Genomic DNA, 14,750 nt, shown 5'->3' on the forward strand with positions numbered 1-14,750 from the left:
CCTCCCCGACCCATACGCCCGAAATCACCCTGTCTTGAATCCCCTGTGCCGGGAGTAGCGGAAATTCCCTCACCTGTCGCCTCACAAACGCCCTCACTTGCATGTACCTGAAAGCGTTTCCCGGGGGTAGCCCAAACTTCTCCTCCAGCGCCCCTAAGCTAAGCATGTCCTTTCTAAAAGTCGTCCGTATATGTGCCTGCAGTTCCCCTTTTCCAGACTGTCCACGTCCAGTAGTCCCTCCAACATTGTGTCTCTCGGGGCCCTGGGGTACCTTGTCATCTCCTTGTGGGGAAAGTTTTTGATTTGCAATGTCGGAGTTGTCTGTTTGGTCGTTCCAGTTTCTCTGTCAGCTCTTCCAAGGTCACTAGTCTGTCCCCTGTGTAGAAGCCCCTGACCCCTAGTGTTCCCCTGTCCCGTCTTGAACTCTTAAAGGTGGCATCTAGCATGGCTGGGGAATCCCGCGGTTGCCGCAGATGGGGGCCATGGTGGAAACCTCGGTTAGACTTGGGTGGAGAGATGGCAGATGGAGTTTAATCCAGACAAATGTGAGGTAATGCATTTTGGAAGGTCTAATGCAGGGAGGGAATATACAGTGAATGGTAGAACCCTCAAGAGTATTGAAAGTCAAAGAGATCTAGGAGTACAGGTCCACAGGTCATTGAAAGGGGCAACACAGGTGGAGAAGGTAGTCAAGAAGGCATACGGCATGCTTGCCTTCATTGGCCGGGGCATTGAGTATAAGAATTGGCAAGTCATGTTGCAGCTGTATAGAACCTTAGTTAGGCCACACTTGGAGTATAGTGTTCAACTCTGGTCGCCACACTACCAGAAGGATGTGGAGGCTTTAGAGAGGGTGCAGAAGAGATTTACCAGAATGTTGCCTGGTATGGAGGGCATAAGCTATGAGGAGCGGTTGAATAAACTCGGTTTGTTCTCACTGGAACGAAGGAGGTTGAGGGGCGACCTGATAGAGGTATACAAAATTATGAGGGGCATAGACAGAGTGGATAGTCAGAGGCTTTTCCCCAGGGTAGAGGGGTCAATTACTAGGGGGCATAGGTTTAAGGTGAGAGGGGCAAGGCTTAGAGTAGATGTACGAGGCAAGTTTTTTACGCAGAGGGTAGTGGGTGCCTGGAACTCACTACCGGAGGAGGTAGTGGAAGCAGGGACGATAGTGACATTTAAGGGGCATCTTGACAAATACATGAATAGGATGGGAATAGAGGGATACGGACCCAGGAAGTGTAGAAGATTGTAGTTTAGTCGGGCAGCATGGTCGGCAGAGGCTTGGAGGGCCGAAGGGCCTGTTCCTGTGCTGTACATTTCTTTGTTAGACCGAAGTGCTGCCTCGTCTGGTTCCTGCTTCTTAGTGTTGCTGCTACCACTGGGCTGGTTGAGTGTTTGGCCGATGGGGATGTGAGTGCTGTTGTGGCGAGGGCTCGGAGAGTCATTCCCGTGCAGGAGGACTCCTCCATCCTCACCCATTCTGTGTTTGGTTCCTTTACTCATCTCCCCACTCTCTTGGCCGTGGCTGCCCAGAGGGAGTATTGCAGGTTCGGCAGGGTCCGGCCTCCCCTGATTCTCCTCCTTTGCAGTGTTGTTTACCCCCCCCCCCCTCTCCCCACCAGGGAAAGCGGGGCCCCCCCACCGCCCGGGAAAGCGGGAATGCATCCCATCTCTACAGGCCCTTGTTAACTTCCTCCTCTAATCTGGTCAGATTCCACTTGAGAGCTATCTCGATCCCCAGGTAGCAGAATTTGGTTTGGAATATGGATTCCCCGGGAAAACGTCACTTTTGCCCAGTTTGGGTTTGCCGCTCGGGAAGGCCCCAAACTCTTCCAGAAGCTTTGCGATTTTAATTCATGCCGCTTAGCAGTTCCGAGGTGTAGAGCAGCAGGTCGTCCGCAGAGAGTGAGACTCTGTGCTCTCTGCCTCTTCTTCAGGTGCCCTTCCAGCCTCTCGCGTCTCGTAGGGCGATCGGCGCGGGTTCAATTGCCAGGGGCGATCAAAAGGAGAGACGGCGGGTATCGCTGCCTGATGCCTCTGTGCAGCTGGAAGTATTCCGAACTGCTGGTGTTGGTCCGAAAGCTCGCCTTGGGCGGTTCACCCACTAGGTGAACTCCGACCCGCGCCTAAATCTCTAATTAGACCACACTTGGAATATTGTGTCCAGTTCTGGTCGCCTCATTATAGGAAGGATGTGGATGCTTTGGAGAGGGTGCACAGGAGATTTCCCAGGATGCTGCCTGGACTGGAGGGCATGTCTTATGAAGAAGGGTTGAGGGAGCTGGGCTTTTCTCACTGGAGCGAAGAAGGCAGAGAGGTGACTTGATGGAGGTGTACAAGGTGATGAGAGGCATGGATAGATTGGAGAGCCAGAGACTTTTCCCCAGGGAGGAAATGGCTGTCACGAGGGGACAGAATTTGAAGGTGATTGGAGGAAGGTGTAGGGGAGATGTCAGAGGTAGGTTCATTACACAGAGAGTGGTGGGTGTGTGGAATGCACTGCCAGCGGAGGTGGTGGAGTCAGAGTCATTAGGGACATTTAAGCGACTCTTAGACAGGCACGTGGACAGCAGTAATTTGAAGGTGTGTAGGTTAGGTTGATCTTAGGTTAGGATAAATGGTCGGCACAGCATTGTGGGCCGAAGGGCCTGTACTGTGCTGTACTGTTCTATGTTCTGTGTTCTATGCCGTTCTAGTACCTCAATGAGGTACTTCCATTCGACTTTACGTCCAAGGACACGATCACCTGGGGCACGCAGTCATCCTGTCTCTTGGCCAGGACTTTTGCGAGTATTTTCACTTCCACATTGAGCAGCAAACTGGGTCTGTATGATCCTAATTCCGTTGGGTTTTGTCTTTCTTGGGTATCAGCGATATTGTGGCCTGTTAGTGTTGCAGTCGGGGTGCTCCTCGCTAGCGAGTCTGCGAACATCTCCCACAGGCTCGGTGCAAATCTTTTGTAGAAGTCCACCAGGAACCAGTCAGGTCCCGGCGTCTTCCCCGCCTGCATGGAGCTGATACTCTCCATCAACCAGTTCTATTGGTGCTTCCTGCTCCCTCAACCTATCATCCCACATGACTGGCATGTCCAGTCCATTGATGAACTGTTTCATTCCCGAGTCCCTGTCGGGGGTCTCAGAGGTGTACAGCCCTCGGGAGAAGGCCTCAAATGCTTGGTTGACCTTTTTTGGTTCGGTTAGCAGCCTGCCTCTGCTGTCCTTCACCTGGGCTATTCCCCTCAAGGCTGCTTTCTCAGCTGGTGAGCCAGTAGGCGGCCAGCCTTTTCTCTGTGTTCGTAGAAGGTCCCCCGTGTCTGGCGGAGTTGATGCACTGATTTCCTGGTGGAGAGCAGGTTAAAAGTCCATCGGTAGCTTTTTCCTCTCCGCCAGCAGTTCTTCAGAGTATTTTCTGCCGACCTCCAGAATGAAGTCGACCAGCTGTTGCCTGGCCGCCCTCCCATCCTGGTCTCTACGAACCGTAAGGTGATAATTTCTCCTCTAATCACAGCCTTCAGTGTCTCCCAAAACGTGGAAGGTGAGGCTCCCTCATTCCGGTTGTTAGTAACGTAATAGCCTATGGCCTGTGATGTTTTTTGGCAGAAGATCTTCTCGGCCAAGAGGGCCATGTCCAAACTCCACGTGAGACGCTGGGCACGACCCACCTCCCACCTCACATCCGTGTTGTGTGGAGCGTGGTCGGACATTACAATCGCGGAGTATTTCAATCGCGAAGTGTTAGGACCGCGGAGTATTCCGCTCTGACTTTCTCGGGAAGCACCGATCCCCCTGCAAAGAAGTCGATACGGGTGTAGACTCTGTGTACTGGTGAGAAGACTGAGAATCGCTTCTTACCTGGGTGCAGGAACAGCCATGGGTCCACCGCCCCCATCCACTCCATGAACAGTCCCAGTTCCCTAGCCATGCCTGTTGTTTTCCCCATTCTGGGCTTTCCCTTTGTTAAGGGACCCTCCAAAGTGGCTGCTTGCGGCGCCATCTTGTTCCATCTCGAGCCCTTCCCTTCCTTCTCATTATCATCCCCTCCCGGTCCCGACCCCCCTCCCCGGGGCCAGGCGTTCCCCCCCCCCACTGGGAGATGCGCCGCGGCCCCCTCTCTCTCATGCCTCCTGGCGCTAGCTTTCCCCTCTGGTGTGGTGCCCCCCCCCCACCCCCTCCTCGTGCACCGCCACCTGCTGGTTGGATGTCGCACCACCATCCATTCCTTTGCTGTTCTCTCTGTCTCCTCCTCACCCTGTCCAGCGCTCTGCCACCCTCGTTCTCTTCTGCCTTCTGAGCTGGTGCACCTGCTCAAAGCGAGGCAGTGCCACCCCGCGCAAAAATTGTCCGCGCCCAGGCATTTTTTCTTCGCCGTGCGTTTTCCTCACCGCAGCCTTTTGTCCCGGCCGTTCTGCTTGTCCAAACTGGTCTGCCTCTTCCGGGGTGGTGAAATAGTGTTCTTTATTATCGCACAGGGCCTGGCTGGGAGTAACATCCCGAATTTTATACTGCTCTTGGACAGGGCCGATTTTGGTTGGTTAAACTCGGCCCTGCGCTTTGCCAGATCTGCCCCAATGTCCTGATACACCCGTATTCGGTGTCCTTCCCAACTGCTCGCTTTGATCTGCCGAGCCCAGAGCGGGTTCCTCTCCCGATCCTAGTACAGGTATAACTTGCCGATTATCGCCTTTAGTCCTTTATACCTTACGAAGGAATCCACCAAACACTTTGACTTGTCCAAACCAGAATCTTTTATCGAGTCTTGTGTGGTAAGATGGCAATCTGATACAGAGCACTTCATCATGGAGACCGCTAACTATTCCTCTGCAACTTGGACCTAGCACCGACCATTCACATCTACGTCTTATTACCTTCTCAATCTTCTTCTCAAGATGGCCGAATGGGTCGTCTCTTGTATGGGAGTTACTGGTCACATGACCTTGGTCAAGCGACCGCATGGGGTGTCTGCACCGCCACCTGCTGGTTGGATGTCGCACACCATCCATCTATGATTAATGTGCACAACAAGCTCATTGACCTTGTTCTGTATACAGCGCGCATTTAGGTACAACACCCTCAGTCCTGCATTGACCGCCCCCCTTCTCATAGTTTACCCCTTAACTGCTCTGCCTGAGGTTAGATTCCTGCCACCTCCGATACTCTCTGCTCTGTTATGTGTTCTGGAAACTTGACTAACCTCTCCTGAGCCCTTGGCCCCTTTAACTAGTTGAAAGTCCTCATCATTAACCTGCAGCCCCACCTTCTCCGTTAACTTGGATTTTGTAATTTTCCATACAACTGATTCCACTCTTTAGTTTAAAGTCCAAAACCAAAATCAATAAAGACTAAACCCGATAAATGGGAACTAGGCCTCACCGTGAGCACATGTGAGAACAAGAATGGGGGGAATAATTTGAGTCAGGGGGTGAGACCTAGGAGTCTGGAGCCACCATTTCAACCAGAGTGCACCTGGGTTTCAAAATGGCCACCGCTTCGGCTCGGGGCTACAGCCAGCAGGGAATCCAGTCCCACAGTGCAGCCCCCTCCCCTCTCCCGCCTCCTCGGCCTCTCACGTGTTTTTTTTTTTTTACTTTCCCTTCCCTCTTCCAGGTCAAAGATCTCCGCAAAGGAATCTACGAACTGAATGACCTAGTCAAAAACATGGAGACCGTCCAGCTGCAGATACTGAGCTCTCCGATTCCGAAGGACGGTAAGTCAGTGGGAATGACCCAGGAAGGAATTCTGGAGCTTGACCCCCCCCTCCCCACTCTCTGGGCAGTCACGTTTATCCCGATATCTCCATTGTGGTTTATTAGTCACTGCCGCATATTGATGGTTTCCCCTCTAGTTCTGGTCTCTCTCTTCCCCCCGCCCCCCCAAAAATCCAACCTTTCACCATCTTAAAGATCTCGAACAGGCCGCGGCCTCCGTCTTCTCTATTCTGCAGAAAAAAGTCTCTGCCTCCTAAATATTTCCTAATACACAGATCTAACAGTGAGGTCTAACCGAAGGGTTATGGAGATCAGAACTGTGCACAGTGCTCCCAGTGTGGTCTAACTGAGGGATATGAAGACCAGAACTGTGCACAGTGCTCCCAGTGCGGTCTAACCGAAGGGTTATGGAGATCAGAACTGTGCACAGTGCTCCCAGTGTGGTCTAACTGACGGATACGGAGACCAGAACTGTGCACAGTGCTCCCAGTGTGGTCTAACCGAAGGGTTATGGAGATCAGAATTGTGCACAGTGCTCCCAGTGTGGTCTAACCGAGGGATACGGAGACCAGAACTGTGCACAGTGCTCCCAGTGTGGTCTAACCGAAGGGTTATGGAGATCAGAATTGTGCACAGTGCTCCCAGTGTGGTCTAGCCGAGGGATACGGAGACCAGAACTGTGCCCAGTGCTCCTAGTGTGATCTAACCGAGGGATATGGAGACCAGAACTGTGCACAGTGCTCCCAATGTGGTCTAACCGAGGGATATGGAGACCAGAACTGTGCACAGTGCTCCCAGTGTGGTCTAAATGAGGGATATGGAGACCAGAACTGTGCACAGTGCTCGCAGTGTGGTCTAACCGAGGGATATGGAGACCAGAACTGTGCACAGTGCTCCCAGTGTCGTCTAACCGAAGGGTTATGGAGACCAGAACTGTGCACAGTGCTCCCAGTGTGGTCTAACCGAGGGATATGGAGACCAGAACTGTGCACAGTGCTCCCAGTGTGGTCTAAATGAGGGATATGGAGACCAGAACTGTGCACAGTGCTCGCAGTGTGGTCTAACCGAGGGATATGGAGACCAGAACTGTGCACAGTGCTCCCAGTGTGGTCTAACTGAGGGATATGGAGACCAGAACTGTGCACAGTGCTCCCAGTGTGGTCCAACCGAGGGATATGGAGACCAGAACTGTGCACAGTGCTCCCAGTGTGGTCTAACCGAGGGATATGGAGACCAGAACTGTGCACAGTGCTCCCAGTGTGGTCTAACCGAGGGATATGGAGACCAGAACTGTGCACAGTGCTCCCAGTGTAGTCTAACTGAGGGATATGGAGACCAGAACTGTGCACAGTGCTCCCAGTGTGGTCTAACCGAGGGATATGCTGATCTATAACTTTGTAAATTTATGTTCACACTAAATCACCGTGGGCAGCACGGTAGCATTGTGGTTAGTGCAATTGCTTCACAGCTCCAGGGTCCCAGGTTCGATTCCGGCTTGGGTCACTGTCTGTGCGGAGTCTGCACGTCCTCCCCGTGTCTGCGTGGGTTTCCTCCGGGTGCTCCGGTTTCCTCCCACAGTCCAAAGATGTGCAGGTTAGGTGGACTGGCCAGGATAAATTGGCCTTAGTGTCCAAAATATTGCCCTTAGTGTTGGGTGGGGTTACTGGGTTATGGGGATAGGCTGGAGGTGTTGACCTTGGGTAGGGTGCTCTTTCCAAGAGCCGGTGCAGACTCGATGGGCCGAATGGCCTCCTTCTGCACTGTAAATTCTATGATAATCTATGAAATCACGGGTTTGAGACGGGAGGATGGAAGCGAGGTTTCAGGGAGGTGAGGAGCGGGGGATCAGGGAGATGAAGGATTTGTTTCTGGGAGGACGTTGAGTGTGAAGTTCGGGCTGGTACGTGGTACGGGGGGGGGGCGAAGAGTTTCCGGTACATACAGGTGCGGGACTTGGGAAGCGTTGGTCTTCCCAAGCTTCCCGATCGTTCGCGCCTCTTCGTTGATGGAGGGGGTGCTGTCAGAGGGGGAGGAGGGGGGTGGGGGGCAGTGGGTGAGGAAGGGGGGGCGGAGGGTGGAGAGGGGAGTGATTTCTGGGAAGATTTTTGAAGAGCGATAAGATGCCCATGGAGGGGGTTAAGGCTAAGTGGGAGGAAAAGCTGGGGGCGGAGCTGGAGGAGAGATTGTGGTGTGAGGTGCTGCAGAGGGTGAAGGCCGCAACCTCTATGCGTGGCTGGGGCTGATACAGGTGCAGATGGTGTACTTAACAAAGCCGAGGATGGGCCAGTTGTTCGCGAGCGATGTGGCAGGGGTTCTGCGAATCACGTTCATACGTTTTGTTTGGGCCTGCCCGAAGCGGGAAAGATTTTGGAGGGCGGATTTTAACACCATTTCGGGAGTTCTCCATGAGGATGTAGAGCCTGGTCCCCGAGAGACCATTTTGGTGGGGACGGGCGGGTGTGGTGACAAATCACCTCACCGATTTCTAGAAGGTGGGTCTTATTGGAATGCAGGTCAGCCTCTCCACCCTGGGTTTCGGCGTGGCGGGGAGAAATACTGGAGTTCTTCGCCCTGGAGTAGGGGGACTGCGAGTGATGGGTTCCACAAAGGTGGGATTTGTTTATTCTGTTGTAAAAAGTTGAAAATTTGGAATAAAAATACTTAAAATAGAACTTGCGTTACCACCGAATGATCAACTCATCTTTCCCAAATAGTAATTAACTTTGGAGATGTGCATGGAAGAGGGAAGCAGATCCTTGGAAAATAGACGACAGGTTTAGATAAAGGATCTGGATTGGCGCAGGCTGGGAGGGCCGAAAAGCCTGTTCCTGTGCTGTAATTTTCTTTGTTGTTTGTCATTCGTTTCTGTTTCCAACACCTTCACCACAATGACCCGTTCCCCATGTGCTGATTAACTGCTGCAGCTGCCCAAATGTTCCCACGAACACTTGTCCCCCTGCTTTTAATTCCCATCACCCTGTACTGAGGGAGAGCCGCACTGTGGGTGGGTCAGTACAGAGGGAGAGCCGCACTGTCGGAGGGTCAGTGCTGAGGGAGCGCCGCACTGTCGGAGGGTCAGCGCTGAGGGAGTGCCGCACTGAGGGTGGGTCAGCGCTGATGGAGCGACGCACTGTCGGAGGGTCAGCGCTGAGGGAGTGCCGCACTGTCGGAGGGTCAGCGCTGAGGGAGCGCCACACTGTGGGTGGGTCAGCGCTGAGGGAGCTCCGCACTGTCGGAGGGTCAGCGCTGATGGAGCGCCGCACTGTCGGAGGGTCAGCGCTGAGGGAGTGCCGCACTGTCGGAGGGTCAGTGCTGAGGGAGAGCCGCACTGTGGGTGGGTCAGCGCTGAGGGAGCGCCGCACTGTCGGAGGGTCAGTACTGAGGGAGCGCCGCACTGTCGGAGGGTCAGTACTGAGGGAGAGCCGCACTGTGGGTGGGTCAGCGCTGAGGGAGCGCCGCACTGTCGGAGGGTCAGTCCTGAGGGAGCGCCGCACTGTCGGAGGGTCAGTACTGAGGGAGCGCCGCACTGTGGGTGGGTCAGTGCTGTGGGAGCTCCGCACTGTGGGTGGGTCAGCGCTGAGGGAGTGCCGCACTGTGGGTGGGTCAGTGCTGAGGGAGCGCTGCACTGTGGGTGGGTCAGCGCTGAGGGAGCGCCGCACTGTCCCAGGGTCAGCACTGAGGGAGTGTTGCACTGTCCGAGGTTCAGAGGTGAGGGACCACCGCACTGTTGGAGAGTCAGTGCTGAGGGAGCGCGGCACTGTGGGTGGGTCAGTGCTGAGGGAGCGCCGCATTGTGGGTGGGTCAATACTGAGGGAGTGCCGCACTGTCGGAGGGTCAGTGCTGAGGGAGCGCCGCACTGTCAGAGGGTCAGTGCTGAGGGAGCGGTGCACTGTCCGAGGGTCAGTGCTGAGGGAGCGCTGCACTGTCAGAGGGTCAGTACTGAGGGAGCACTGCACTGTCGGAGGGTCAGTGCTGAGGGAGCGTAGCACAGTCAGAGGGTCAGTGCTGAGGGAGTGCCGCACTGTCGGAGGGTCAGTACTGCAGGAGTGCCGCACTGTCGGAGGGTCAGTACTGAGGGAGCCCTGCATTGTCGGAGGGTCAGTACTGCGGGAGTGCCGCACTGTCTGCTGTTCAGTGCTGAGAACCACCGCACTGTCGGAGGGTCAGTGCTGAGGGAACGGCGCACTGTCAGAGGGTCAGTACTGAGGGAGCGCTGCATTGTCGGAGGGTCAGTACTGAGGGAGCGCTGCATTGTCGGAGGGTCAGTACTGAGGGAGCGCTGCATTGTCGGAGGGTCAGTACTGAGGGAGCGCTGCATTGTCGGAGGGTCAGTACTGAGGGAGCGCTGCATTGTCGGAGGGTCAGTACTGAGGGAGCGCTGCATTGTCGGAGGGTCAGTACTGAGGGAGCGCCGCACTGTCAGAGGGTCAGTACTGAGGGAGCGCTGCACTGTCAGAGGGTCAGTACTGAGGGAGTGCTGCATTACATCTGACAGACACCAGCCAGTTGACAAATATCTTCCTGAGAGAGAGGGGACTGAGAGACACGAGTTAGTGTACAGATATCTCCGAGAGAGAGAGAGGGGACTGAGAGACACCAGTCAGTGTACAAATATCTCCCTGAGAGAGAGCGGGGACTGAGAGACACCAGCCAGTTGACAAATATCTTCCTGAGAGAGAGAGGGGACTGAGACACACCAGTCAGTGTACAGATATCTCCCTGAGAGAGAGGGGACTGAGAGACACGAGTCAGTGTACAGATATCTCCCTGAGAGAGAGAGGCGACTGAGAGACACCAGTCAGTGTACAGATATCTCCCAGAGAGAGAGGGGGTACTGAGAGACACCAGTCAGTGTACAGATATCTCCCTGAGAGAGAGGGGGTACTGAGAGACACCAGTCAGTGTACAGATATCTCCCTGAGAGAGAGGGGACTGAGAGACACCAGTCAGTGTACAGATATCTCCCTAAGAGAGAGGGGGTACTGAGCGACACCAGTCAGTGTACAGATATCTCCCTGAGAGAGAGAGGGGACTGAGAGACGCCAGTCAGTGAACAGATATCTCCCTGAGAGAGAGGGGACTGAGAGACACCAGTCAGTGTACAGATATCTCCCTGAGAGAGAGGGGACTGAGAGACACCAGTCAGTGTACAGATACCTCCCTGAGAGAGAGAGAGAGAGGACTGGGAAACACCTGTCAGTGTGCAGATATCTCCCTGAGAGAGAGGTGGGGGACTGAGAGACACCAGTCAGTGTACAGATACCTCCCTGAGAGAGAGGGGGGACTGAGAGACACCAGTCAATGTACAGATACCTCCCTGAGAGAGAGGGGGGACTGAGAGACACCAGTCAGTGTACAGGTATCTCCCTAAGAGAGAGAGGGGACTGAGAGACACCAGTCAGTGTACAGATATCTCCCTGAGAGAGAGGGGACTGAGAGTCACCAGTCAGTGTACAGATATTCCCCTGAGAGAGAGGGGACTGAGAGACACCAGTCAGTGTACAGATACCTCCCAGAGAGAGAGAGGGGACTGAGAGACACCAGTCAGTGTATAGATATCTCCCTGAGAGAGAGGGGACTGAGAGACACCAGCCAGTGTACAGATATCTCCCTGAGAGGGGACTGAGAGACACCAATCAGTGTACAGATATCTCCCTGAGAGAGAGAGAGGGGACTGAGAGACACCAGCCAGTGTACAGATATCTCCCTGAGAGAGAGAGGGGACTGAGAGACACCAGTCAGTGTATAGATACCTCCCTGAGAGAGAGAGGGGACTGAGAGACACCAGTCAGTGTACAGATATCTCCCTGAGAGAGAGGGGACTGAGAGACACCAGTCAGTGTACAGATATCTCCCTGAGAGAGAGGGGACTGAGAGACACCAGTCAGTGTACAGATATCTCCCTGAGAGAGAGGGGACTGAGAGACACCAGTCAGTGTACAGATATCTCCCTGAGAGAGAGGGGACTGAGAGACACCAGTCAGTGTACAGATATCTCACTGAGAGAGAGGGGACTGAGAGACACCAGTCAGTGTACAGATATCTCCCTGAGAGAGAGAGGGTACTTATCGGTACCAGTGTGTATTCAGATTGAGTGTGATATTCGGCACGAAGATTGCAAGTTGTGAGTGGGCGATTAATTACATCCCTGTCGCTGTGTCTTCCCCCGGTCCATTCCCTTTCTCGTCAATCTCTGCGAATGAGATTTGATTTGCTTTCTGCCCTGCCCACACATCCCCAGAGACACCCTCTCACTCCCTCGCAGAGCATTTCTGTAAAGAGACGGCTTATTGCCCAATAAACTCATCCCATTATCACACTGCTCTGTATTCAGCACAGGCCCTTTCTTAACCACCTCCCTCTGCCTCCCCTCAGCTGTCGATACCTCTTTGAAACTGAGATCACTGACTCAGGCCTCTCTCTCTCGGAGATATCTGTACACTGACTGGTGTCTCTCAGTCCCCTCTCTCTCAGGGAGATATCTGTACACTGACTGGTGTCTCTCAGTCCCCTCTCTCTCTCAGGGAGATATCTGTACACTGACTGGTGTCTCTCAGTCCCCTCTCACCCAGGGAGATATCTGTACACTGACTGCTATCTCTCAGTCCCCTCTCTCTCAGGGAGATATCTGTACACTGACTGCTGTCTCTCAGTCCCCTCTCTCTCAGGGAGATATCTGTACACTGACTGGTGTCTCTCAGTCCCCTCTCTATCCGGGAGATATCTGTACACTGACTGGTGTCTCTCAGTCCACTCTCTCTCTCGGGGAGATATCTGTACACTGACTGGTGTCTCTCAGTGCCCCCTCTCTCTCAGCGAGATATCTGTACATTGACTGGTGTCTCTCAGTCCCCTCTCTCTCTCAGGGAGATATCTGTCCACTGACTGGTGTCTCTCAGTCCCCTCTCTCTCAGCGAGATATCTGTACACTGACTGGTGTCTCTCAATCCCCTCTCTCGGGGAGATATCTGTACACTGACTGGTGTCTCTCAGTCCTCTCTCTCTCTCTCAGGGAGATATCTGTACACTGGCTGGTGTCTCTCAGTCCCCTCTCTCTCTCAGGGAGATATCTGTACACTGACTGGTGTCTCTCAGTCCCCTCTCTCTCTCTCAGGGAGATATCTGTACACTGACTGGTGTCTCTCAGTCCCCTCTCTCTCTCTCTCTCTCTCAGGGAGATATCTGTACTCTTACTGGTGTCTCTCAGTCCTCTCTCTCTCAGAGAGATATCGGTACACTGACTGATGTGACTCAGTCCCCTCTCTCTCTCAGGGAGATATCTGTACACTGACTGGTGTCTCTCAGTCCCCACTATCTCTCTCAGGGAGATATCTGTACACTGACTGGTGTCTCCCAGTCCCCTCTCTCTCAGGGAGATATCTGTACACTGACTGGTGTCTCTCAGCCCCCCCTCTCTCTCAGGGAGATATCTGTACACTGACTGGTGTCTCTCTGTCCCCTCTCTCTCAGGGAGATATCTGTACACTGACTGGTGTCTCTCAGTCCCCTCTCTCTCTCTCTCTCAGGGAGATATCTGTACGTTGACTGGTGTCTCTCAGTCCCCTCTCTCTCAGGGAGATATCTGTACACTGACTGGTGTCTCTCAGTCCCCTCTCTCTCAGGGAGATATCTGTACACTGACTGATGTCTCTCAGTCCCCCTCCTTCAGGGAGATATCTGTACACTGACTGGTGTCTCTCGGTCCCCTCTCTCTCAGGGGGATATCTGTACACTGACTGGTGTTTCTCAGTCCCCTATCTCTCTCGGGCAGATATCTGTACACTGACTGGTGTCTGTCACTCCCCCCTCTCTCTCAGGGAGATATCTGTACACTGACTGGTATCTCTCAATCCTCTCTCTCTTTCTCAGGGAGATATCTGTACACTGACTGGTGTCTCTCAGTCCCCTCTCTCTCACGGAGATATCTGTACACTGACTGGTGTCTCTCAGTCCCCTCTCTCTCTCAGGGAGATATCTGTACACTGACTGGTGTCTCTCAGTCCCCTCTCACCCAGGGAGATATCTGTACACTGACTGCTGTCTCTCAGTCCCCTCTCTCTCAGGGAGATACCTGTACACTGACTGCTGTCTCTCAGTCCCCTCTCTCTCAGGGAGATATCTGTACACTGACTGGTGTCTCTCAGTCCACTCTCTATCCGGGAGATATCTGTACACTGACTGGTGTCTCTCAGTCCCCTCTCTCTCAGGGAGATATCTGTACACTGACTGGTGTGTCTCAGTCCCCTCTCTCTCTCAGGGAGATATCTGTCCACTGACTGGTGTCTCTCAGTCCCCTCTCTCTCAGCGAGATATCTGTACACTGACTGGTGTCTCTCAATCCCCTCTCTCGGGGAGATATCTGTACACTGACTGGTGTCTCTCAGTCCTCTCTCTCTCTCTCAGCGAGATATCTGTACACTGACTGGTGTCTCTCAGTCCCCTCTCTCTCGGGGAGATATCTGTACACTGACTGGTGTCTCTCAGTCCTCTCGCTCTCTCAGGGAGATATCTGTACACTGACTGGTGTCTCTCAGTCCTCTCTCTCTCTCTCATGGAGATATCTGTACACTGACTGGTGCCTCTCAGTCCTCTCTCTCTCAGGGAGATATCTGTACACTGACAGGTGTCTCTCTGTCCCCTCTCAGGGAGATATCTGTACACTGACTGGTGTCTCTCAGCCCCCCCTCTCTCTCAGGGAGATATCTGTACACTGACAGGTGTCTCTCTGTCCCCTCTCTCTCAGGGAGATATCTGTACACTGACTGGTGTCTCTCAGTCCCCTCTCTCTCTCTCTCAGGGAGATATCTGTACGTTGACTGGTGTCTCTCAGTCCTCCCTCTCTCTCAGGGAGATATCTGTACACTGACTGCTGTCTCTCAGTCCCCTCTCTCTCAGGGAGATATCTGTACACTGACTGGTGTCTCTCAGTCCCCTCTCTCTCAGGGAGATATCTGTACACTGACAGGTGTCTCTCTGTCCCCTCTCTCTCAGGGAGATATCTGTACACTGACTGCTGTCTCTCAGTCCCCTCTCTCTCAGG

The 14,750-nt window shown here is 53.8% G+C and overlaps 1 protein-coding gene across 1 annotated transcript in view; it reads left to right on the forward strand.

The window, feature by feature from the left end:
• LOC140396069 (syntaxin-4-like) overlaps positions 1 to 14,750 on the forward strand; it is a 148,564-nt gene that overhangs the window by 3,824 nt on the left and 129,990 nt on the right. The window contains exon 2 of the mRNA XM_072484167.1: positions 5,610 to 5,709. Within this exon, the coding sequence (XP_072340268.1) occupies positions 5,610 to 5,709 (100 nt within the window). The remainder of the gene's footprint in view (positions 1 to 5,609; positions 5,710 to 14,750) is intronic.

This window comes from Scyliorhinus torazame, chromosome 19 (assembly GCF_047496885.1).
Source record: "Scyliorhinus torazame isolate Kashiwa2021f chromosome 19, sScyTor2.1, whole genome shotgun sequence".
NCBI classification, from domain to species: Eukaryota; Metazoa; Chordata; class Chondrichthyes; order Carcharhiniformes; family Scyliorhinidae; genus Scyliorhinus; species Scyliorhinus torazame.